Below are 26,203 nucleotides of genomic sequence, written 5' to 3'. Positions count from 1 at the left end.
AGAAAACGCCAGTGAGAGAATGAATCCCAGGGGTCTTGCTCTCCCTCCTGCCCTCGCTGGCCTGGAAAACATTCTTGCCCCAGGCCCTTTGCACCTGCCATCCCTCTGCCTGGCATGATAGGCAGACACCTGCAGAGCTCCCTCCATCCCCTTCTTCAGGTTTCTGCTCAGATGACACCTCCCCTGAGAACTTGCCTGTCCAGCTTTTGTCATCTCCCTGTCTTTATTCTGCTTCATCTCAGAGCACTTATCACCTCCAGATGTGACTTTATACTTACACATTTATTTACCTGACTCTTCTCTCTCCCCCACACCATCCCCAGGAGCATGTGAGGGCCAGGAGGCCAGGAAAGGTTGTCTTTTGCTCCCTGTGATGTCTCCAGAACATCACCCAGCACACAGTAGGTGCTCAATAAACTTCTGTTGCAGATACCTTCTTTATTTCACTAGAACACCAGTTTCAAAGGCTGCCTGGGCCCCAGGCTCCTCTGGGGAATCCTTTGATCTCCAGCAGATGTGTAACCAGCCACATCTTAACCTTCAGTTTCAGAGATTCCATCACAAACTCCTGAGAACCACTGAGGGGGATACAGGCTAAGAAACTTGCCAAAGGCAGAGGTCAAAAGTGGGCAGAGGGACAGAGTGAGGTTTCTAGGCACACACACTTAAACACCCCAAACTCACCATATTCATACACAGAAACAACACCCATAACAGGCATGAACCAACAATCAGACACAGCCAAGACAGACAGACACAGCCAAGGACACACACACACACACACACACACACACACACACACACACACACGGATGGCTTCAGGGAAGCACATAAGTGTCCCTGTCTCCCAGAGGTGGGAAGTTGGGGGGTGGGGAGGGGTAGTCTAGAGCAAGAAGAGAAAGTAGAAAAAGGGGTTTGGTGACTTCCAGCCTCTGGTTCTCCTCTGATCTGTCTCACAGTCAGACAGACAGACAGGGAGAAAGAGAGAGCAAGGAAAGGGTGAGGCGGGAAGGGGGCCTCTGGGAGTCTGGGGGGTCGGGAGAGAGGCATAGATGTATGGCCAGGGGGCAGAGATGGGAGAGAGAAAAGGAGAGACACAGCGAGAGACAGAGACACAAAGAGAAAGACAGGAAGCAGAGAGACTTGAAGATCTAGAGGAAAAGAGTGAAGCAGGGAGATGGGGAGAGACGGGGAAGGGTGGAAAAGGGGATAGAGAGAGACAGACAGACAAGGACCCGGGGCGGCCGGGAGGGGGAGAAGGCGGAGAAGACCGGAGCGCGGTCGGGGGCGAGGGGGCGCCGCGGAGAGAGGGAGGCCGGAGGGGTGGGGACCCGGGCGGACCAGACGCACGGAGGCTCCCATACAAAAAGCCGCCCCCGAAAGCGGCCGCAGCCCCGGGGAGCGCGGAGGGGGAGGGAAGGGGAGGGGAGAGGGCCCCGGACGCCCCCGCCCCACCCCGCCCGGCCCGCGGCCGAGCCGCCGGCGGACAGCGGGTTAAGCATCTCCGCTGTGGAACTTCCGGATGTGACCACAGAGAGAGGGAGAGACCGGGAGAGGGGGAGAGAGCGAGACGGAGCCGCCAGCATCCCTCCGGCCCGCCAACGCCGGGACCCCGCACCGCGCTGGGAGCCGCCGCAAGCCCCTCGCCGCCCCCCGCCGCCCGGGCCCGGCCCCCCGGCGCCCCTCTGTCCCCCGCCTCGCGGTCCCCGGGTCTCGGGCTGGTTCCCTCCTCCCAGGACCCGGGGGAGGGGCTGGGGGCCCCGGGGAGGGGGCCTCGGGCGGCCCTCCCTCGCCTGCTCGCCCCTTCCCTGGCCGTGACCCCCGCGGGGGCAGGAGGCTGGGGGTCCATGCTCGGAGCCTCCGCACTGCCGGGCGCCTGCCGCTGACAGCGGTGGGGGTGGGGGGGCCGGGCACCCAGCCTCCTGCCCCACCCCCTGGCGTCGGCACCGCGGGCCATCTGGGGCCGCTGCCCCCGGCTGCGCCCTCCCCGCCGGCCAGGCCCTGGAGGGACCCGGGAGCTGCCGCCGGCATCAGCCCATGGCCCGGAGGGTAGGTGTGAGGGCGGGCGATCTTGCGCCCGGGTCGGTCGTCGCACCCCCACCCCCCTTCCCATCCTTCCATCGCCTCCCTGGGGAGCTGTGGCCCCCTTCAGCCCAGAGCGCTCCCTCCGCCGTCTCGTCCCCTCTCCCTGCCCCTCAGTCTCCCCTTCTCTGCCCCGGTCTCCCCCTCCATCCCAGGCCCTTTATCCCACCCCCTTTCTCTTTCTGCCCTCCCCCATCCTTCTCCCACGTCTACTTTTGTTCCAAGTCCTCCCGGAGGGTTAGGGGTGGGGACAGGGCTGGGGAGGTGGGTCTGGCCAGGCAGGGCCAAGGGATTCTCTCTCTCCTGGTCTTGGGGGATGAGAGGTCAGCGAAGAGGTGAGCATGCACCTTTGAAAGTGGAGGTGGGGAGGGGGGGCGGGGCAGGAACACCACAGGATTCCCAGACGTCCTAAGATGTGCCGCGATGAGCGGTGGGGGGCAGTTGTATTCAACTTCAGGACTCAGGAGAAGTTAGGAGAAGAGGGCAGAGACACACACTCAGAGCCCTCCGTGCCGGCAGGACCGCTGGAACTCCCCTCTCTTCAGTCTCTCTGCCTCTTCGAACCTCAGTTTCTCCCTCAAAGGAAAGGGTGGGACCTGGGTGCCTTCAGGTTTCCCTGGCTTCCCCTGGTGCGCTTGCTTCTGTGATGATAGGAGAGAGAAATCTCAAGCTTGGCTTCTCTTTGGGGCGGTCGGCACAAGTGGGTTTGTGTGGTTGTGCTGGGTTATACTTGGTTTCAACAAGTGTGTATTGAATGTGTACCAGGCACGGTGCTAAATGTCTGATGCCTTCATTCATTCATTCATTCATTCGTTCCTGAGCCTGGCTTTTGGCTCTGTGTGTGTGTGTGTGTGTGTGTGTGTGTGGTGGGCTCACATGGGGAGTGGAGTGTGACAAGTTGTTAAGATGCACTCAGACATGCATACTGGTCTGTGAAATGAAATGGAAGTCGGGGAGACTGCGTACATTTGTGTACAAACGATGCACCGCTTTGATAGGCAGTGTCCATGAGCAAAAATCAATCTCTCCCTCCTGCTCCTCTCTCTCCCCTCCCCTCTCTCCCCTCCTCTGCCTCTCGGTCCCCATCTCCCTTTGCCTGTTTATCCTGTATCTTCTCTCTGTATCTCTCTCCCTCTCTACTCTTTCCTCTGTCTCTGCATCTCTCCTTATCTCTTGTCTCTTTCTCTCTTTGCCTTTTTTGTTACCCTCTCCCAACATTTCTCTCTCTGTCTCTCTCCCTCCCTCTAAGCTTTCTCTCTCTCTCTCTCATTTCCCTCCCAGTCTCTCTCTTCTCTCCCCTTCTCTCTGAATCTCTCTCCCCTCCTCACTCTGGGAGAAGCTGACAGTTACCAACCAGCCAATCCCTGACGCCCTGACCCTCAGATCTGAGACCTGGGTCAGTCTCTCTCCCTTGGACCCTCCTGCCCATACATCGGGAATCTCTGATGGGACATTTCTCACAGTCCATGGGTCCAAGTGAAAACTTGAGGATGGGGCCTTCGGTCCCACCCAGACAGCTCTATGCAGACAGGAGGGCAGGTGGCTGGGCAGGGCGGGGGCATCTCCTGGGTGAGAAGGTAGGGAGGTTTCTTGTTGTGTCGACACCTCCCTGGGGCTTCCCCTCTCACCTCCCCCCCAGTACGATGAGCTGCCCCACTACCCCGGCATCGTGGACAGCACCGCAGCCCTGGCTGGCTTCTCGGAGGCAGTGTCCTCGGCACCGAGAGCCCCCGGGCCCTATGGCCCCCACCGGCCTCCCCAGCCCCCGGGCTTGGACAGTGACGGCCTGAGAAGGGAGAAAGATGAGATCTATGGGTGAGTGGGACAAGGCTGAGGGCTCTCGGGATGCGCCCCCCAACCCTGTTTCTTTGTCTCTCTGGATATGTTTCTCTCCTTCTGCGTCTGTCTCTCCACCTCTTTCCTCTGGGTTTCCTGTCCACCTCCTGGTTGCACCATACCTCCCAGCCCCACCCCACCCCCGCCCACCCCTCATGAACCGTCTCTCCTCCTGCTTCCCCCAGCCACCCGCTCTTCCCGCTGCTAGCCCTGGTCTTTGAGAAATGTGAATTGGCCACATGTTCTCCCCGTGATGGGGCTGGGACTGGGCTGGGCACACCCCCGGGCGGTGACGTCTGCTCCTCCGATTCCTTCAACGAAGACATTGCAGCCTTTGCCAAGCAGGTGGGCACCCACCATCCGCGGTGTCCCAGGAGAGCCAGTGAAGTGGCGGGGGGCATGGGCAGGAGATGGGATGTGCCCTCCTCTGCCTCTCTCTTTCTCTCAGGTCCGCTCCGAGAGGCCCCTCTTCTCCTCCAACCCAGAGCTGGACAATCTGGTGAGACCTGGGCCCTCCCCAACACCCCCTCCTCCAAGGGGGTCTCCTGTTCCACCCTCCATAGCCCTGGGGTTGATTGTGGGAGCAGAGAGGAGACCACCTGACCCACATCCTCAAATAGTGATAATTTTTGCCATTTGCAGTGCAGTGTAGTGTAGCTTAGAGTTTGTGAACAGGGATTCGATGGCCTGAGTTCAAATCCCAACTACACTTACTAGTTCTTAGATCCAGGGCAAGCAGGTCTACCTCCTTGGGCCCTTTTTCCTCATCTGCAAAGTGTAGCTAGTAATACTTTCTATCATGTAAGGCTATTGTGAGTATGTGCCTGCTAAGTCGCTTAAGTTGTGTCTAACTCTTTGCGACCCTATGGACTGGAGTCTGCCAGGCTCCTCTCTGTCCATGGGACTCTCCAGGCAAGAATACTGGAGTGGGTAGGATTTCCTCCTCCAGGGGATCTTCCTGACCCAGAGATCAAACCCACGTCTCTTACATCTCCTGCATTGGCAGGAGGGTTCTTTACCACTAGCACCACCTGGGAAGCCCCATTGTGGGTATATACTGAGTCAATGCTTGGCACAGACTGAGGACTCATTAAGTTAGCTAGTTCTATCAGTCAGCAGAACAGAGTCCACACCTAAATAAATGAAACCACTTGGCTGCAAGGGAGAGAGGAGAGGAGAGAGAAGGGAGAGAAAGAGAAGAGAGGAGAGGAGAGGCAGAGAGAGGCATAAGTACCCCAGCTTGTCCCTTCCTTTCCTGGTCCAGCTCCCAGCAGGGCTTCCTATTGGCTGAACCCTTTGGCAAAGGGCTCTGGGAAATGTAGTTTTCAGGTGAAGGGTGAGACCTAGAGCAGAGGCCACGCAGGCAAAGGATACGGTGTTTTTATTAGAGCTGACCTTAGCTCACCCCTCTTGCGATGAGTCCTCTTCTGTCTCTTGCGCCTCTTGCTTCTCTTTTTTTATGTCTGATCTCAATCTCACACTGCCTTTTCCTTAATCCTGGGTCTCCGTCTCTGTTGCCAATTTCTCTCTGCCTCTGTCGACTGGTTTTTGCTCTCTTTGTCATCCCATGCACTTTTTCTGTTTCTCTGCCTCTGTTCTTCCTCCTCCTCCTCCTTGCCTTCTTTTTTTCACCTCCTCCTCTTCCTCCTTCTCTCTGTCTCCCTCCCTTCTTCCCTCCCTCTCCCCCCTCCTCTGTCTGTTTCCAGATGATACAGGCCATTCAAGTGCTCCGCTTCCACCTATTGGAGCTGGAGAAGGTAAGTGCTTCTTACTTCCCCGCACGGCCTCCCTTGCCCCCCATCCCTCCCCTTCTTGCCCCCTCCACCCCTCCTTCAGGCTCTCTCCCTACCAGAGTTGGAGCAGAAGGCCACCCCCACCCCTGTGCACCCCAGGCCTGGCCCCCGGGTGGCCCCCCCAGTACCCCGGTGCCCCCTCAGGTCCACGACCTGTGCGACAACTTCTGTCACCGCTACATCACCTGCCTCAAGGGGAAGATGCCCATCGACCTGGTCATCGAGGATCGGGACAGCAGCTGCAGAGAAGACCTCGACGACTACCCGGCCTCCTGCCCCAGCCTCCCAGACCAGGTGGGCTCGGCATGGGGCAGCAGGCACCGCCCTGCCACCAAAGGCATGCCCAGAGAGCTGGGGGTGGGTCATACACACTATGACAGAGCCTCAGGCAGGCACAGCCAGTCACAGCCTGACCATGGAACACGCACCGACTATGCCACAGCTGTACAGACTGCGGTACAGCTGGACGGAAGCACGCACATACACCCCAACAGCTGCAGATACCTGCTGTGAACTGGGCTACACCCACACAGGTTCACACACAGCCACACAAACCAGTACACTCACAGCCAGGTGATAACATGCACTGCACTCTTAAACACACACAGCCCAGCGGCATAACAGGGTCATAGATCTCACAGCCTGACCGAGACACTGCCGTTCTAGAGTATGTGTGTGTGCGTGCGCATGGTGCACAGACCCCAGGCACAAAATAGCCACCCAAATGGCCTCAGCTCCTGTCATACAAACTCAGCTGCAGTCACACTTAGACCCAGAGCAACGACAGTGCCTGCGCACATGCACACACGTGTTACCCCAATCCCCTAACAATCAGACTTCAGCTGGCGTGGACACACACCTTGCCAGTCAATGACCACGTGGCTCCAGATCCATTCAGTCTCAGATGCTATCAGATGACAGTTTCATAGACTTGAGCACCCAGGTAATAATCATACAACAGCCATGCAGATCCCGAGGAGGCCCACACCCACAAGGCAGTCACGCTATCGACACACTCAACAATTATACAACACGACACCCGCCCCCAGATACAGGCGCACAGCCGCACCACAATTGCATAGACTTGAGCATGTGCAGACAGAAGTCACAGGTGAGCCTCTGCCCATGAGTGTGTGTTCTAAGTCGCTTCAGTTGTGTCTGACTCTTTGTGATCCTGTGGACTGTAGCCCACCAGGCTCCTCTGTCCATGGGATTCTCCAGGCAAGAGTACAGGAGTGTGTAGCCTTTCCCTTCTCCAGGGGCTCTTCTCAACCCAGGGATCAAGCCCACGTCTCTTACGTCTCCTGCATTGCAGGTAGATTCTTTACCAGCTGAGCCACAAGGGAAGCTCAACAACCCATAATACACATCTTCTCAGTGGCACACCCTGTGCGTATGCTGATCCGTTGCCACTCCCTCGGAGGCACAGTCATATTCCATATCATCACTCAGCCACCAACACACTCCCATGGCCATGACACCTCCCTCCACACACAGAGAATCATGGAGTCGCCTGGCAGCTCATGCAGGAATCAGGATAACCACACACACTACTGGCCCTTCGAACTAAAGCCACAAGCTTAGAAAACTAAACGTAGCCTTGCCCTTGTCAGATACAGCCACTTGGCCAGTTCCGAGAGTGACACAACCATGCTCAAACACCTCTACATGTCTCAGCTCCACCCAGGTGACAACCACATCACAGACCCCCTCCTCTCCAGGGACGCCCTTGCCATGATGGGCAGGGACATAATCACGTTCACACTTACATGCCGCACGGCAGACTCAGGACAGCATCAGGTCCACTACCCGCCTGCCCATGCAGGAGATATAAGAGACACGGGTTCGATTCCTAGGTCGGGCATGGCAACCCACACCAGTGTTCTTGCCTGGAGAATCCCATAGACAAGGTGAGCCTAGTGGACTGCAGTCCATAAGGGTCACAAGTAGTCGGACATGACTGAAGCGACTTAACACGCATGTACCCACAGCATCTGAATGGATCCAGCACCAGAAGGGGAGGGTGACAGTTTCAACAATGTTCAAAAGCCTTCAGACCTGATGATCCTACAGCCTGCACACAACCCATCCCCAAGGCCCACACACTCTCAATTCTGCACAGATGTTCTGAGCCCAGAGGAAACTTCTCTACGCTACCAAGTGTTTCAGACTGAGCCCTGGCAGAACACAGATGATACATCCACTCTGGGTTATTTGCAGGGCTGGGGGACTGATTACAAAGCAGTGAGCAGGGTCTAGGACATTCAGCAGGGGAAGGGATCACCCTGGGGCTCAACAACCGCCTGTGGCTGTTTCCACCCCCATTTTCACCCAAGCTGCCTCCCAACAATTGAACGACAAAGTCTCAGTGCTTCTTGATGTATCTATATGGGTTGGTAGGCCTCCTGGGACACAAAGCTGGGACAGAGGTGAATTCAATGCATCGTCAAATTCCTCAGAACGTGTAGGAGTTTGGATAAAGAAAATATGGCCCTGGACTCTCTGATTTGTAATTTGGAGCCCCCCAAATCTCTGAAAACTGAATGTTGGTGGGTTGTTTTTTCCCCATTTAAGTTTGGTGCAAACTCATTTGGCAGCAAAATCTGACCTGAACTAATGAGAGGCTATTTATAGCCTTTATTTATTCCACTTAGTTAAATATTCATCCATTTTGCTGCAGAAATGTTAATGAGTTTGATGACGAGGTTACGCCCCATACCCTGCTGTGGGTGTTAGGAAATACACAGCAATGTGCACTGGTTTTACTGCTGAAAGATGTGAAAAGTTTTGAATTTTGCAACAGTGCTAGTTTCCAAGGATTTCAGATAAGGTTTGGGAGATCTGTACAGGCTCATCTTTACTGAACGGTTGCTATGTGCCTTTACGTAAATTAACTCATTGAATCCTTACCATACTCTGGGAGGGGGTGGGCTGGACGGTTATTGCTTTCCGTTTTTCCAGTTGAGGCACAGAGAGGTGAAGTGACTTGCCCAAGGTCAGCAAAGAGACAGCAAAGAGACAGTCAGAGAGAGAGGCTTCACACTCAGGAGTCCTAGCTCCAGAGCCCATGGTCTTCGTCGCTGTTGCATATTGCATCCCAAGGTTTGACACTGACTTCCAACTCCTATTTTCCAGAATACTGCATGGATTAGAGACCATGAAGACAGCGGGTCTGTACATTTGGGGACCCCAGGTCCATCCAGCGGGGGCCTGGCCTCCCAGAGTGGGGACAACTCCAGTGACCAAGGTGAGAAACTTGAGAAGCAGAAGGGAAAGGTGGGAGTCAGGCTGAGGATTGAAGTTAGACAGCAGGCAGGACTTCCAGAGGGGCAAGGATCACTGGGGTATGGTGTGGTGCCTCAGAGGAGGGTTCTGGGTCCCTCTGGCGCCCCAACTTCCCTGTCCACAAGTACAGCATCCCTCTCCCCACTCAGGAGATGGACTGGACACTAGCGTGGCCTCTCCCAGCTCTGGGGGAGAGGACGAGGAGCTGGACCAGGAGCGGCGGCGGAATAAGAAGAGAGGGATCTTCCCCAAGGTGGCCACCAACATCATGAGAGCCTGGTTGTTCCAGCACCTCTCGGTGAGAGTGCTGGGGCCCTGGGCATGGGGTGGGCAGAGAGAGAGATGGTGCAGGATGGTACTGCATAGAGACTGAGACCTGGAGATGGGAGGCTGAGGCAGGGGGGAAATTGAGAGAGACTCTCAAGCAGATGGGAATTGACAAGAGCAAACATCTGTGGATGCCACCTGTGTGCCGGGTGCCACTAAGGACTCCTGACTCTTTCAGTCCTCCCCTCCAACCCACCCTCCCATTCACCCACCTGTCAATCATCCACCATCCAGCCAAACATATCCTTCTGAGGGCAGGGATGTTATTAGCTCCATTTTGCAGATGAGGAGATCGAGGTCTCACAGCCCAAAGTGGGTTTAAATGCCGGCAGTTCAGCCTTAATCGCTGCACCCCTCTGCCTCTCGGAGAGGGATGGTAAAATACAGACAGGAAGATAGGCAAGGGGAGGCTGAAATGAGGATAGGGATGGGAAGATTTAGGGAGCACTGAATCAGCAAGAGAGACACAAGGAGAGATTGAGTCACAGAGAGGGAGAGCCAGTCAGCCAGCCAGACATAGGGAAGGATAGAGACTGGGACAGGGAGAGACATACACAAGGACCTAATGGACCCAGCAAGGGCTGGTGCTGGGCTTTGCCTCCTTTCCCCGGAGTGGTGGAGTCTCACCCCCACCCCAGCTCCACCTCCCTAATGAGAGTTGGCCGATTAGCCTCTAATTGCTGGAAGAGGTTGGTGGGGAGGAGGTGATGCAAGGGTAATTGCCCAAAGCTTGGCTCTGCCTCCCTCCTTTGGGCTCCGGGGAGCATAGAAGCTTAGACATGATGGCTCTCCCAGCCCTGCCCCCCCCCTGGGCTCGCCAATCCCCATGGGGAACCTGGGCAGGCCAGGCCTTGGGGATCAAAGGGCAGCCAGGCAAGCCGGGTAACTCTCGCTGGTGGCTACAGCACCCGTACCCCTCAGAGGAGCAGAAGAAACAGCTGGCGCAGGACACGGGGCTCACCATCCTGCAAGTCAATAACTGGTGAGTGACACAGGAGGCTTGGGCGGTCCGTGGGCCTGCCCGGGGTGGGAGGCCGGGCGCTGTCCGCGGTGCTGAAGGAGGCCCCGCAGCCCCTCAGAGCCTCTCTTCTTCCGGCGGCCCCTGTTATCTGTCCTCTCCAGCCCACTCGCTCTCTGTCTCTCTGTGTTCATTTCGGCCTCTCTTCTACTCATTCTTTGCACCCTCCTCCGTTTCCATGACCCCCTCCCAGGTTCATTAACGCCCGGCGTCGCATCGTGCAACCAATGATCGATCAATCCAACCGCACAGGTACAGAGAGAAGGTGGGGACAGAGGGCCTCATGTTTCTAGGGGAGTGCCGAAGCCTGGCAGGCATCCTGGGGCTCAGCCTGCATCCCTCAACAGGGCAGGGTGCAGCCTTCAGCCCAGAGGGCCAGTCCATGGCTGGCTACACCGAAACCCAGTCACACGTGACCGTCAGGCCTCCAGGTAAGGCCCCGCCCCCTTAACTAAGCCACACCCAGGGCACCAGGCCCCGCCCCTAAACAAGATGATGCCCCTCCTTCTTGGATTACGGTGCTGAAATGCTTCATTTGCATAAGAGGGGAGTTGGAGATGCAAACACAGGTTTCCTGCTCCGTGTTTTCCTCCCAGAGTTTGCTTCTTCCAGACTTCACCCATCCAATGGAAAGTTCCATTTTTGCTTAAAGGACCAGCACCCTCTTAAACAGGTTTCCCTGGTCGCTCAGCAGTAAAGAATCCACCTGCCAAAGCAGAAGACACGGGTTGGATCCCTGTGTCGGGAAAATCCCCTGGAGAAGGAAATGGCAACCACTCCAGTATTCTTGCCTGGGAAATCCCACAGACAGAGAAGCTTGGCAGGCTACAGTCCACGGGGTCACAAGAGTCAGATGCGCCTTAGCAACTAAACCACCACCACCCTCTTAAATGATGACTCAGTTTGTCCTGATAGAGGATTCCCTTCAGGAAAGAAGGGGGAGGGGAGCATATGGAGGTGTCTGGGGAACACCCACTAATACCCCACTTTTGTCTTCCAGGATCAATGGGGATGAGTTTGAACTTAGAAGGAGAGTGGCATTATCTATAGAGGCTGAAGTCAGAAGAAATGTGAGTGTCCTAGGTCTAGGGACATTGGGTTGGGGGTTATGCTACTCCCAACCCTTTGTAAGACCTTCAGACTCCCATAGTGAGCCCACCCAGAGCAGGGTGCCCAGCCCTGTGCTGGGTGGTGCTGGGGACACAGCAGTGACTATGCCACCTCAGCCCTGCCCATGTGCAATGCACAGTCCAGACAGGCCTGTCCCTAGATGGTAATGACCTACAGTAAGCAGGGCTGGAAGGAGGGAACCCAGGAACTGGAAGAGCCCAGAGGAGGCATTGGACCCAGGCTGGGAGGTTCAGGGAGGACTTACTGAAGGAGGGGACTTTGGAGCTGAGACCAGGAGAGTAAGAGGAGTGATACAGGAAAGGAAGGAACAGTATATGCAAAGGCTATGAGACAGTCCTTTGGGCCACACCCCTCTTCCCCGACAACCCCACATAACAAAGGACTGGGCTGGCCTGAGGTTGGTAAGTCAATGGGTAAGTAATGAACTCAGGACCCGTAGAAAGGCTGGGAGATGAGAGTGGAGACCCGCTAGGGCTGACATATGGAGGACTCTGGAAGCTTGAGCCTGAGAGGAGAAATGGACAGGTCTGTTCAGGGCCTGGCGGGTCCATGGGCATCACAGCTCTGCCCTGACCAACCATGGACAGGCGGGCCCTGGTCCCAGGGGACTTCTGGGACAGCAGTGATGGAGGGAGCATCTCCCCCTGCTGCCCCAGGAAGCTGCCTTTTCTCCTCCGACTTCTCTCTCCACTCTTCTCTCTCCCCCCAACCCTTGCCTTTTCCTTTCTCTTTCTGTTTCTCTCACTCTTTCTCTTTCCACATCTCCATCTCTGATTATCTTTATGTCTCTTCTCTGTCCTGCTCTGTCCGTCCCTCTCGCCTGTCTCTATCACTTTCTTTATCTTGACTGCCTCCCTGTCTTTTTATTTCTTCCTCTCTGTCTCTCTCCCTCTTCCATGTCTGACCCGATTCTCTGCCTCTGTCTCTCTCTCTGTGTCCCTCTCCCTCTAGGGTTGATGGCACAGAAGGCCTGATCGAGGTCCAGACCCCTCCCTGCCTCCTGACTTGGCTTCTCCTTCTCCTCCTCACAGACCCCACCCTCTGGACTGTGACCGCTTCAGGCTCTTACCTGCTTCCGGTTACCACCTGGCCCACCTCCTACGCCCCCCCCCCCCCCAACTCAACGCCTACCTCCCTGGGACCCTGCTGTGACATGAGGGGCCTGAGCGCCCACTCGAGGGTCTCTCACGGACAAAGACAAGGCCTCCCGGCCCTGCACCCCACTGTGCCGTCACCTCTGCCCAAAACCCAAGCTGAGATCTCAGGCCTGGGTCTGCAGAAGATACTGGCTGGGGACCCCCAGGACAGAGAAGGGATTGGGGGTGGGCTGGGGCCATCAGGGAAGGAAGGTCACCTGGATTTGACATTTGGGGAGGTTCCCTTCATCCTCCCAGCCCACCACCCTCTTTCCCCTCTCCCCCTACCTCCCTCTTCTGTTGTCTTCTCTCTCTTTTTTTTTAATGATAAAGTCTTAAAAAGCCACCAATCTGAGTTCGTGGGTCTCTTCCAGGATTCAAATTCTCATAGTGTGAAGCTCATGAGCTACTAATTATAACAATAATTGATAGTCTGTCCCCTGCTCTCTCCCCAGGCCCTCCGCGTGTATCAGTCAGCTCTCACCATATAACAGACCCCACCAAAGCTTCATGATTCAAAAGGCCAATTAATTCTTAGCTCATTTTTCTATGGGTTAGTGTACTAGGCTCCGCTGGGCAGTTCTGGTGGCTTCAACAGGGCTCTCTTGTGTATCTGTGCCCAGTCACGGGTCAGCAAGGAGGCTCTGCTGGTGGGCAGTGGGGACAACAGGGGTGACTGGGCTGCGTGGTGACATAGACCAGCAGGCTCTTTGGTTTGTTCAGTTAGAATACAGGCTTGGTTGGACCCTAAGAGAGAACAGAGGGGCCCGTGGTCTCTTGAGGCCCTGGCTCAGATCTGGTCCATCTTTATCTCACTATCTTCTCTTGACCCCCAGAAATATGAAGAGCCAGCCCAGATTCAAAGGAAGAAAAATACAGTCCACCCCTTACAGGGGGTGTGTGGGGAGCTGCAAACTCAAATAGAAAGAGATGTGGATCGAGGGAGGGATGAAGGACTCTTGCATCCACCTGGTGGCTCACAGGTGACTTTGTCCATCTGCCCCTTGGGAGATGAACAGCCTGGGAGGTGAAGAGCCTTGCCCATTGAGAGCAGTGCTGACCAATGTGGGTTCAGATCCTGCCTTTGCAACACAGTGGCTGTGGTGCATAGAGCAAGCGGCATCACCTTGCTGGGCCTCAGTGTCCATACCCGGAGGGGGAGTGCAGTTATCTGCCTGACGGGATGGCTGTGCTGGTTCATGGAGGTTTCCCGAGGGACGTGCTCAGAAGGGCACCTGGCAGGTCGTCCGTGCTCACCAAAGGCAGAGGCTGTTATTTGTCACTGAAGAGACTCAGTCTGCTGACCGGCAGACTGAGCCAGCTGGTGCTCTCGGCTTACTAGAGCTGCCTCCCCAGAGAAGACAGACGAGGCGGGCGCCACGCTAGCTCTGTTCCTCCCACTCTGTTTTGCTCTCTCTCCATCTTTTTCAGTTTCTGTCTCCCCACCCCAAGCCCCTGCTCTGAGCCCTCTGCCTCCTTTCTGTGTTTCGATGACCTGTCTCCCTAGGAGGAGGGGCATCTGCCTGCTCACCCACCCCCTTGGGGGTCGAGTACATTCAGAAACATGCAGAGAGATGTGGAAACACACACACATGTGTGCTGGGGGAACTCAAGGAACAGCCACAGATCAGCCACCTACATGTGGGTTTTTACACACACACTCACACCACAAAGCTCCCACTCACACACACACAAGTTCGTTCACATTTGTGCTCACACACACCAGTGTTCGCACTCTCCCAGACTCCCAGCATGTCACACCCGTGTGCAGGGTGCCCACAGGACTGCGACAGAGGCTGACACATACACAGTCAAGCAGGGGGCTTCACTGGTGACCCAAAGTTCCAGAAACAGATTTGCCCAGAACTCTCCTCGGAAACAGCCAGACAGCAGGGAGGTCATGAATCCAGACTCCAGCCCACCATTTCTGGGTTCAAATCCCCACTCTGATACTTACCAGCCATGCAACACACACTCGGACATCTCAGACAGGCTTGGAGACACGTCGAGACCCTCACAGCCTCCTTCAAGCGCCACCCCCCCCACCACCCACCCACACATCTCCTAAGAAGCTGCCCTGTGCAAACAAGGAAACTGAGGCTTGGGGCCCTGGGTCTTCTCTGTCCAAGGCTGCGTTAGGCCTGAGATGACTGGTGTGAAGGGGCCTGGCAGAGTTCCTGGGCCTGGTTTCATGACCCAGGAGACCCAAATCCTAAGACTGTAAAAGGAGACTTTGTTCATTCATTCATTCATTCGCTCAGCAGATGTCTTCTGCCCACTCGCTGCCCAGCTCCAGGGAGAGCCACTCGGCCCCAGATGAGGTGGTCATGGGTCAAACGTGCCTCATCCAAACGTGCTTCAGTCGTGTCCAACTCTTTTGCAATGCTATAGACTGTAGCCCTCCAGGCTCCCTGTCCGTGGAATTCTCCAGGCAAGAATACTGGAGTGGGTTGCCATGCGCTGCTCCAGGGGATCTTCCTGACCCAGGGATCAAACCTGCATCTCTTATACCTCCTGCATTGGCAGGCGGGTTCTTCCACTAGCGCCACCTGGGAGCCCACTTCATCTGAACATCAGTTGCTATTGACTCTGGGGTCAGATGGTCCTGCATTTGTTCCCAAGACACCAGTGTGGGTTCTAAGATGCTTAGGTCTGGACCTTGTTTGTGGTGAATGACCAACTCTGTCCCCCTTTGGGACATCTGTCCTGGCTCTTCCCTGTGCCTGGGACACCCTCCTGGCTCACAGGTCACCTCTGTGAAGACACAGGAACAGCCAAAGCAAAGGATCCCCTTCCATTCACCACTCTCTCTCACCACCTCCTTCCCTGACCACTGTCAGCCCCTCCCTGGAACTTTCTCCATCACCTATTTGCCCATCTCCTTGGGGGCTTCCCTGGTGGCTCAGATGGTAAAGAATCTGCTTGCAATGCAGGAGACCTGGGTTCAATCCCTGGGTCAGGAAGACCCCCTGGAGAAGGGAATGGCAACCCACCCCAGTATTCTTGCCTGGAGAATCCCATGGACAGAAGAACCTGGCCAGCTACAGCCTATGGGGTCGTAAAGAGTCATTGACGACTGCGTGACTAACACTTATTGGCTGGAATCTCAGCCCTTCCAGAAGGCAGGAACTTGTTTTTCTCCGTCACTGCAGTGACCTGGAGCATCAGATAGCACCTTACACCCAGCAGGTGCCTGGGGAAACAGGTGGAGAGCAGAGAAAGCAATTCTGTAGTTCTGAGACTCAGCTGCTTTTCCTCATCATTCATTCCTCCTGGCCACAGGCATATCCTGGGCACTCACCCTCTGCTCATCAGTGAACAAAGCAGAGACCCTGCCCTGGGGCGGAGGTCGACATCCTAGTGAGGAAGACCCATGATGAACACATCATTTAGTCTGTTAGAAGCTGAGGGTATCTTAAGAAGCAGAGCAGGGTAGGGATGTGGAGTGCCAACACTTCTTTCATTCATTTATTTACCTGAAATTGCTTGCAATGTAGGAGACGCAGATTTGATCCCTGGGTTGGAAAGATCCCTTGGAGAAGGAAATGGCAACTCACTCCAGTATTCTTGCCTGGGAAATCCCATGGACAGAGGAGCGTGGAGGGCTACAGTCCATGTGGTCACAAAGAATTGGACATGTCAGTTCAGTTCAGTTCAGTCGCTCAGTCGTGTCCGACTCTTTGCGACCCCATGAATCGCAGCACGCCAGGACTCCCTGTCCATCACCAACTCCCGGAGTTCACTCAGACTCATGTCCATCGAGTCAGTGATGCCATCCAGCCATCTCATCCTCTGTCGTCCCCTTCTCCTCTTGCCCCCAATCCCTCCCAGCATCAGGCCAAAGTACTGGAGTTTCAGCTTTAGCATCATTCCTTCCAAAGAACATGACTGAGCTACTAAAACAACCAAAGACTGTTCTAGGAGCTTTTTATCTACCAACTCAGTAAACTCTTACACTAAACCCCAGGAGGAGGTGTGATCACTGACCCCATTTCCCAGATGAAGAAACTGAGGCCCAGAGAGGTGAAATCGTTCACCCGGAGTCACAGAGCTGGAGAGTGGAGGTTGCCATTCTAACCAGCATAGTCTGGCAGCTCAGAAGCCTGTGCATTAACCACTTGCTTCACTGCCTCTCATTAAAAAAAATAATACTAATTCTAAGAATCCATGATTTTTAAAGGGCCTACCACAAACTGCTTTCTGAGTCAGATATTGTTCCAGTGACTGTGATTAGAGTTTGTCTCTCCCCAAACTTTCAGGGACTGAAATGGGATGGATGCGAGCTAGACAGCAAGAAGGACTTCCAGTGGCTTCCCTGGTGGCTCAGATGGTAAAGACTCTGCCTGCAATGCAGGAGACTTGGGTTTGATCCCTGTGTTGGGAAGACCCCCTGGAGAAGGAAATGGCTACACACTCCAGTAGTATTGGCTGAAGAATCCCATGGACAGAGGAGCCTGGCCCATAGGATCGCCAAGAGTCTGAGAAGTCCTGTCTGAACACACACGCACACACACACACACACACACACACATACACAGGAGGATTAGAGGGAGGGGACAGGGCTGGGCCAAGCTGAGAGCAACCCCGAGGGGAAGCTCTCACACTGGTGTGACCTGGCCTGGCTGGCGAGGGGGCAGCTTGGGGGGTTGGCAAGTGGGGGAAGGGACGCTCCTCTCTCCCCCTCCCCCACCTTCTCCAGCACCGACTGGAAATACCTTTCATTTAATCCTCTCTAATTAAACCAATTGAATGTGCCATGAGGAAGAAGAGAAATTGGACGGAAGGTTAATTGTAACTAAAAATACCTCCCCCACTGCCTGGGGAGAGGAACCAGCTGAACTGCTTTCTGGGGCAGGCTGTGCAGTGGGTGGGTGTTGCTGAGTGGGCGGGCCCAGGGAGGTGGGGACTCTAACGGGTCTACGGCGTGGCCTGCATGCCGGGTGGTAGTAGGTCGGGTGGTGGTGTGTGTGTGTGTGTGTGTGTGTGCGCGGCTGCTGGTGTAATGGCTCTGCCACCAGGACTGCGTCCGCCGCCGAGCCTGTTCCTGAAAGGGATGTATGTCATTGACGAAGGGCTGCGTGATGGCTGTGGCTGTCACGCTGTCCCTCGATATAGGTTGTATGCCTCCGTGTGAGCGTGTGTCCATGACTACGAGCCTCTGGGTGGACTGTGGGGCACGGTGGGTCTTTGTAACTGGGGACCACCTTGCGTGTGTCCATAGCCTTGGCTGTGTCCCCACCGCAGCTCTTCTCTGCAGACCAGACCTCATGGTGGCCGCCTCTGAACTGGGCAACTTAAATGCAGTGGGGAATCATCGGATCCGGGAGGCTGGGACCAAGACCTGGCACCGAGCAGCCGAAGGCCGGGTGGGCGTGACCACCGCGTGTGGGCGTGGCCACCACGAGGGACAGCCCCGCAAACAGCGATCAGAAGAGGCCCTGGTAGTTGATTTTGACACTCTTAAGGGGAAAATAGATACCCTGTCCACTAAGTTCTTACTTGGTCTGTATGCGTGGAAGAGTTCTGGGTCTAGTGAAACAAAGTCAAACCTGAATCCTAAAACCGGATAATCACAGCTCCTCCATCAATCCCCAGGTCACAGATACAGGACTCCTTGAATGAGGAGAGACCAGGACCCCTCAAGGAAGGACCCCAGTACTCTGACCCAAATTCATACTGGTAATCTTTTTACCAGTTTTCCCAAAAGGGACTTACAGCCTTTGACCAGGGTCACTGTGCATTGGGGGAAAAGAAATAATCAGACCTTCAGGGACTTTCAGACACTGGTATCTGAGCTAACGCTGATTTCTGAAGACCTCAAATGTCACCAGGGCCATCAGTTAGAGGGGCCTCGTGGATTTCAGGTGATCAGTTTTTATTCTGCTCAGATGTGTCTCACCATGGCCCAGGGCATCCCCGAACCCATCGTGTGAAAACTTGCCTGATTCTGGAATGCACAATTGAGATACACATTCTCAACAGCTGGCAGAATGCCCACCTTGGTGTCTGACTGGGATGGTGGACGAGGTCACGGGGCTACCTGGTATGGTCCATAGCTGTGTCGGGGATGTGTCTGGGTGGGATCCTGTGGCCAAGCGAGTCTTTATAACTGGGGACCTCCTTGTACACAGCAATCTCTCTCTGTGCGTGGCTTTGTAGCCTCTTGTGAGTTTCGTGTCCACAGCAGTGTGGGGTCGTCCTGCGCGAACGCACTAGAATGTAGGACCAGGCAATGAGCCCGGGCTTCCTCCAGAGGGCGCTGGGGAGCCAGAAAGATAGCCGACTTGTGCCTGCTAAGTCGCTTCAATCGTGTCCGACTCTTTGCGACCCTACGAACTGTAGCCCACCAGGCTCCTCTGTCCATAGGATTCTCCAGGCAAGAATACCAGAGTGGATTGCCATGCCCTTTTCCAGGGGATCTTTCCGACCCAGGGCTCGAACCCACGTTTGTTATGTCTCCTGCATTGGCAGGCGGGTTCTTTACCACTAGCGCCACCTGGGTGGCTTTATTGAGATATAATTCACATGCTATAAAATTCACCGATTGAAAGTGTATAGTTCAGTGCCTTTGGTGTCTTCACAGAGTTGTGCTTCCCTCACCACAGTCGATTCTAGAACATTTTCATCACTCCCTAAATGAACTCTCAACCACTTAGCACTCACTTTCGATTCCCCATCCCAACGCCCAGTCCCAGTCAACCAACGATCCCTTCTCTGACTCGATGGATTTGCCTGTTCTGGACATTTCTTACTAAGCAAAACATAATAAATGTGAATCTTTTGATTATACATGAAATTATACTACATGAAGGCTTTTGAGTCTCCCTTCTTTCACTCAGCATAGTATTTTCAAGGTTCCTCCGGCTCGTGGCTGATAAGACGCCATTGTCTTGGAAGAATGTAGAGCAGACGAAGGACAGAATTGGGTTTGCGCTTTGCCCCTCAGGCGGCCACGTGGCAAGTGGACTGGGGGGTGTTATGAGTGGAATTCTGTCCCCCAAAGAGATACACTGAAATCCTCACCTGTGAACGTGACCTCATTTAGAAAGAGAGTCTTAGCAGATGGTCAAGTTCAGATGAGGTCATGGGGGGTGGGCCTTAATCCAACATGACTGCTATTATGATCCTTATAAAAATGTTGCTTATTAAAAGGGAACATTTGGACACGGACAGACACTCCAGAAGGAAAAGACAGTCACGTGAAGACGGAGGACCGCAGTGGTGTAGATACAAGCCAAGGAATGCCAAAGATTGCCAGCAAATCAGCAGAAGCTGGGTGAGACAAGGAATGCTTCTCCTGTGGGTTTTGGGGGTGATAGGCCAGGGCAGGGACGTGGGGAAAGGATCTGGGGAAATAGGGCCAATCTTTTTTTGTGATGCACAGCCTTCTCTAATTGCAGCATGTGCGATCTAGCTCCCCAATCAGGGATTGAGCCCAGGTCCCCTGTGTTGGGAGTGTGGAGTGTTCAGTACTGTACCACCAGGGAAGTCCCAGGGCCAGACTTTTTAGAAGTGAGAGCACCACCCAATTTCTACATGGCATCGGAAGATAAAGTGCTGAACCCTTGACTTGTGGCAGGTGGGGAAATGGCAGAACTCACTTGCTCCTAGAGAAGGTGGTTGCTTTGGCATTGGGGGTGGGAAAAAGAGGTTGCTGCTACTGCTGCTGCCAAGTCGCTTCAGTTGTGTCCGACTCTGTGTGACCCCATAGACGGCAGCCCACCAGGCTCCCCCATCCCTGGGATTCTCCAGGCAAGAACACTGGAGTGGGTTGCCATTTCCTTCTCCAATGCATGAAAGTGAAAAGTGAAAATGAAGTCACTCAGTCGTGTCCAACTCTTAGCGACCCCATGGACTGCAGCCTACCAGGCTCCTCCTCCATGGATTTTCCAGGCAAGAGTACTGGAGTGGGGTGCCATTGCCTTCTCCGAAAAGGAGGTTAGTCCTGGGAAAAAAGGAGTGAGCCATTGGCTGCTGATTATTATTAAGATGAGGACGACCTAGATGAAGACCAAAGACTAACCACTGAGGTCACCACTGACCTTGACCAAAGCAGTTGTGAGAGTGTGTGTGTGTGTGTGTGTGTAGGGGGGACCCTGGGAGAAGAGGACATGTTGTGAGTCTTCTATGTGAGCCCAAAGGTTTTACTGGGTGTCATCGTGTGTCCTCTTCATTTAATTCTTCTCTGTAGCTAATCATGAGTATTTCTCCAGGTCATTCTAAATTCTTTCTAAATTAAATTTGCTGGAAGCTGTGAAATATCACTTTGTTTGGTGTGCCATTCTAATGATTGTTAAAAAGCCTATTTCCTATTCCACTTCTGGGCTGTTTCTGGTCTTTTTTTCTTCCAATAGCATAATAGCAAACATCTTTGCATATTCTTTTTTTGCGGAAATTCTTTTTTTTAAGTTTTCTCCATTATATAAAATTTAGAAAAGCTGGAAAAAGTGATAAGAAGGGGAAAAAAGTCCTCTGGAATGCCACACCCAAGAGGCTTTGAGCATGAGGTTAGTTCGATGAGTCCCATCGTGAATGGAGGCAGAGCCTATATGCTTTCTGCACAAAGCATCCAAACACAGACACTCTCCAGTTACTACAGGTGCGTCTGACCCCTGGGTTAGTGGACACAGAGGCCTCCCTCCCCCACGACCATGACCATGATTCCCTCTGTCCTATACAGTTCTCTGATGGACCTGCCTTGCACTTGCCTCTTCCTTATGCTTTTCCCCAAACTCCTGGCCATTTCCTTAGGGTACATTCCCAAGAGTACAAGCACTGGGTCAAAAGTTAAGAGCATTTGTCAGAAGTCTTGAGCACCGATTGCAGAATGTCCTCTCCTTTGAACCATCTGTGCCCAAGCATGCATGCTAAGTCGTTTCAGTCATGTCCAAATCTTTGTGACCCCATGGACTGTAGCCCACCAGGCTCCTCTGTCCATTGATTCTCCAGGCAAGAACACTGGAGTGGGTGGCCATGCCCTCCTCCAGAGATCTTCCCAACCCAGGGATCAAATCATTGTTTCTTACGTCTCCTGCATTGGCAGGTGGGCTCTTTACCACTAGGGACACCTGGGAAGCTCTTTGAACCATCTGTTTTTCTCTCCAATTTCCAGGTGAAGTTGCATGCACTTTGGTGTGATTGCAAACACCCAAATAATGCTTACTATGTGCCAGGCCCTGTTCTAAGCATTTTATATAACATATATGGATTCACTTAATCTTTTCGGATGCACTTAATCTTTGAAACAATCCAGCAAGAAAGATTTTCTCATTACCTTCCATTTTGCAGATGGAGCAGCTGATGCCCAGAGAGGTTGGGTAACCTGTCCAAGGTTGCACAGCAAGTATGTAGCAAGGCTAGGATTTGACTCTAGATCATCTGGCTCCTGAGTCCATTTTCTTTTTTCTAATACTTATTTTTATTTCTTTACTTTGGCTAGTATTAGTGCCACCGAGTATTAGTTGTGGCACGTGGGATCTTTAGTTGTGGTATGCAAACTCATAGTTGTTTGTGGCAAGTGGGACCTAGTTCCCTGACCAGGGATCGAACCCAGGGCCCCTACATTGGGAGCTCTGAGTCTTAGCCACTGGACCACCAGGTGAGTCCCCTTAGTCCATGCTGAGTCCATGATTCTACCCTGAGTGAAGACTTTGCTTTTTCTACAACCAAGGAGAACTCCAGGGTGAAATTTACTCAGCCATCACTCAACTGATGAGAGTCTTTGTGGCTTTGAATTTTCTGTCATAATGAGGTAGATCCAGGTTTTATGGGGCCTGAGGTTCATACGATTTGGGGCGCCCTATTTTGGAAAAATATAGAACTACCAAAGCATAAGGTGCAGGATCTTGCAAAAGATCTGAACAAGTAAGGGTCCTGAGGCCTCGGATGGTACTAGCATCACAGTAAATTCCCCTCTAGAGAAATAGCCGAAGCAGGCAGCACAGAATCGCGTCACGCAGTCTGCGCATGCGTGCAAGTGTTGGCGGCGGAAAGCTTCCTAAGAGCCGAGTTTAGACTTCCCGTTCAGATTCCTAGAGCAGTTGCTGCTGCTGCTCCTGCTAAGTCGCTTCAGTCGTGTCCGACTCTGTGCGACCCCATAGACAGCCGCCTACCAAGCTCCTCCATCCCTGGGATTCTCCAGGCAAGAATACTGGAGTGGGTTGCCATTTCTTTCTCCAGCCCGGGACATAATACGTGCTCAGTAAATAGTTGTGGGATATCTTTAACAGGACACAGAAACACTAATCGTACAGGAAGATTGGACAAACTGAAGTATGTTAAGATGAATAACTTCTGCTCTTCAACAGACATCGTTAAAATAGAAAGGCAAACCACAAATAAAAAGACATTGGTAAGTACAGACATTCAACACACATTTGTATCCAGACTACCTAAAGAACCTCTGCAAACGAGGGGGGAAAAAAGACAACCCAACAGAAAATAGACCTAACACATAAATGGGTGCTCCACAAAAGAGATGATCCAAATATCCAACATGAAAAGATGCCCCACGTCATCATTTGTCATCAGGGAACAGAGAAATGCAAATTAAAAACCACAATGTGGATCTACTGGAACACTCATACTGTGAGAGAGAAGGTAAATGGATGAACCACTTTGAAAACTGTTTAGTGGTTTCTTTTAAACATAAACATACACTCACCTTAAGTGTAGCAATTACTTAAGGCAGCAATTCCGGTCATTAAGTGTTTACCTAAGAGAAATGAAATCAGGTCCACATGAAACCTTACATATGAACATTCATAGCAACTTTATTTCATAAATAGTACCTCCCCACTGGACATAACCCAAACATTTAGAGAATGAAGAGGCTGTGGCATATTCCGACAATGGAATACCACAGAAAGGACATGCTGTATGACTCCATTTATGTGAAATTCTAGAAAAGAGAAATCTAATAAATGGTGACAGAGAAAAGATCAGCCTGGGGCTGAGGCTGGCATGAGACACTGACCATAAGAGGCAGGAACCATGGAACTTTCTGGAGTGTTGAAAATGTCCTGTCTTGATTGGGATGGTGGTTACACAGGTGTGTTTGCCAAAATGAACTGACATTTTATTGTATGTAAACTGGACCTCAATACATAGAAAACCTCTCTTTCCTGCCTCCCCTCCCCTCCTCTCCCTCCCTCCCCTTTGCAGAGATGACCATTAGTTAAGTTTGCTGTGAATCTGTTACAGCTGGTGTGTAATGCTATTCAGTTACGTGAGCAAATGCAAACAAAGGGCTTCCGCGTTTGCAAAGGGCTTCCCGGGTGGGTGGGTGGCTCGGGGTAAAGAATCCGCCTACCAATGTAGGAGACATAATAGATGTGGGTTTGATGCCTGGGTTGAGAAGATCCCCTGGAGGAAGAAATGGCAACTGCTCCAGTATTCTTGTTTGGAGAATCCAATGAACAGCAGAGCCTGGCAGGCCATGGGGTCGCCAACAGTTGGACAGGACCAAGCCAGCACGCACACAAAATGTTTCCACTTTTCAAAAAATGGGATCATCTGACACATGGTTCTGTAACTTGCTCGCTTTCACTTAGTATAACTTGGAGATATTTTTTGTGTCAGTACAAAGCCTGCTTTTGTTTGGCATGTCTGCATAGTGGTCCATTACATTGGGTGGGTTTTATTAATATTTAAGCAGTTTCATATGGAGAGACATTTAAGCTGTTTCCCATCTTTTGCTCCTATAAATAAAGCTGGCATGAATATCCTTGACCATATGTCATTTCCAGACATATGTGTATCTATAGGATAACTTCCTGGAGGTGGAATCACTAGTCCAAGGGAAGAGGCATTTTTACAGGTCATTTGATAGATTCTCTCGAATGTCCTTCCAAACAGGCTGTACTGAATTAATCATTCTTATTTTCCCTAATTGAGAGTGAATCTTAGCATCTTTGTACACTGTTCTGGGCCATTTCTATTTCCTCTTCTGTGTGGACTCAAATCTTTTGACTCTGTCCTTCCTAGGCTCTTTGTCATTTTCTTATTGGTTTGTAGCAGCTCTTTATATATTCTAGACCTTAAGCTTCAATTCATCATAGATGTTACAAACACCTCTCCCAGTCTGCTGCTTGTCTTTTGGCTTTATGATGACTTTACCCCCTCAAAACATTTCCTTTATTGTCTCTATCCCTTTTCTGTTATGGCCCCTGAAAATGACTTCCCAACTCAAGGTATTGAAACTAGAGAAATAGGGATTTCCCTGGTGGCGCAGTGGATAAGAATCTGCCTGCCAATGCAGGGGATGTGTGTTGATCCCTGGTCTGGGAAGATTCCACATGCCACGGAGAAACTAAACCTGTGGGTCACAAGTACTGAGCCTGAGCTCTGGAGTCCGTTCTCTGCAATAAGAGAAGCCGTGGCAATGAGAAGCAGGCATAATGCAATGAAGAGTAGCCCCCATGCAAGCAAGGAAGACCCGGTCCAACCAAAAATTAAAATAAAATACATTCTACCAGATTTTAAAATATGTGAAAGAAGGGAGGAAACTCTAAACGCCCAGAGATGGCCGTAAGAGCGTCTATCAGAATGGGGTCACAGGTCCTCAACGGTGAATTCTATGGCCCTTCCTTAACAGTTCCAGAGGCTCTTACTATCCATTAGTTCCCCAGGGAAACATGTCTATTCTGATAGGTGACCCAGACTGAGCTGGATTAAGTGCTGGCGAGGCTGTTAGGGAAATGGGTGCTTTCATCTTCTTTGAGGGGAATTTGTACAACTTCAGTGTAGCAGGATCTTTCAAAATGCAAAGTTGACAGGCATTCATTCACCAACCTTTAAAAATTTGCTCTTGAAGCATGATATACGGAAACGTGCATGCATCTTTGGTTGGTGAATTTTCCCAGAAAATGAAGCCTACCTGTGCCACCAGCACCCAGACCAAGAAATAAACCTTGAGCGCCCCCTCCAGCAGCCTGGTTGCTGCTGCCCCGCCCCGTCCCCAACCCCCATTAGGTTGCATGGAGCTGTGGTTTAGGCCCTTCTGTTCTAAGAATTGATCACGATTTACTTAACTCTTCTTTTCTCCATAGGCATTTGGCGGGGTTCCAGTTACAAATAACGCTATTGCCAATACACAACACACTTGTGCGCTTCTGCGGAGTGTGTGTTTTACAAGTGGAACTGCCAGGTCATAGAGGACGTGCCCAGGTTCAATTTTAGGAGATTCTTGATTTTTTTTCCCCGTCGTTTTACCAATTAACGCTCCCACCAGCAACATGTGGGAACTCTGCTTGTGCCACATGCAGACTTAGCACTGGGTTTTTCATGTTAGCCATTCTAATGAGCGTTATTGTGATATTTATTGTGGTTTTAATCACATTTCCCTGACAGCTAATGATGGCAAGTCTTTTTTCATGGGCTTATTAACCATGTTTTTCTATTTTTGGGGTTTATATTCAGTATTTGCCACTTATAAAGCAGTTGTCTTATTGAATTTTTTGTATAACATAGTTTCTATATGTATGTAATATGTACAGTTAATTATATGACATATTTGTCATATATTTCTCCAAGTCTACACTTGCCTTTGTATTTTTTGTTATTTGTCTTAGTATCTTTTGTAGGGCAGTTTTCTA

At 52.4% G+C, this 26,203-nt stretch overlaps 1 protein-coding gene across 4 annotated transcripts; it reads left to right on the top strand.

Annotated features, from left to right (window-relative positions):
• Positions 1 to 1,232: 1,232 nt before the first annotated feature.
• MEIS3 (Meis homeobox 3) lies at positions 1,233 to 12,958 on the top strand. 4 transcript variants are annotated; one of them, XM_044930789.2, is made up of 13 exons: positions 1,233 to 2,049; positions 3,722 to 3,897; positions 4,104 to 4,263; positions 4,367 to 4,417; positions 5,625 to 5,675; positions 5,811 to 6,005; positions 8,847 to 8,958; positions 9,146 to 9,294; positions 10,229 to 10,305; positions 10,535 to 10,593; positions 10,689 to 10,772; positions 11,342 to 11,411; positions 12,424 to 12,958. In XM_044930789.2, exons 1-12 carry the CDS (start codon positions 2,038 to 2,040, stop codon positions 11,389 to 11,391), a joined length of 1,176 nt encoding a protein of 391 aa, XP_044786724.1. In that variant the 5' UTR covers positions 1,233 to 2,037; the 3' UTR covers positions 11,392 to 11,411; positions 12,424 to 12,958. The 4 variants fall into 4 exon arrangements, with proteins under 4 accessions (XP_044786724.1, XP_044786723.1, XP_006067509.1 ...); XM_044930788.2 differs by having other exon boundaries at positions 1,238 to 2,049; positions 12,504 to 12,958; XM_006067447.4 differs by having other exon boundaries at positions 1,243 to 2,049; positions 5,907 to 6,005; positions 12,504 to 12,958.
• Positions 12,959 to 26,203: the final 13,245 nt, after the last annotated feature.

Source organism: Bubalus bubalis, chromosome 18 (assembly GCF_019923935.1).
Source record: "Bubalus bubalis isolate 160015118507 breed Murrah chromosome 18, NDDB_SH_1, whole genome shotgun sequence".
NCBI lineage: Eukaryota > Metazoa > Chordata > Mammalia > Artiodactyla > Bovidae > Bubalus > Bubalus bubalis.
Note: the sequence above shows the minus strand (reverse complement) of the source record. Positions and strands in the feature narration are given on the sequence as shown.

What these genes read in the sequence shown, in the direction of transcription:
- MEIS3 (XM_044930789.2), top strand. An exon ending in TTGCAGCCTTTGCCAAGCAG is followed by an intron (nt 4,264 to 4,366) that starts GTGGGCACCCAC and finishes TCTTTCTCTCAG; the next exon opens with GTCCGCTCCGAGAGGCCCCT. An exon ending in GCCCCAGCCTCCCAGACCAG is followed by an intron (nt 6,006 to 8,846) that starts GTGGGCTCGGCA and finishes CCTATTTTCCAG; the next exon opens with AATACTGCATGGATTAGAGA.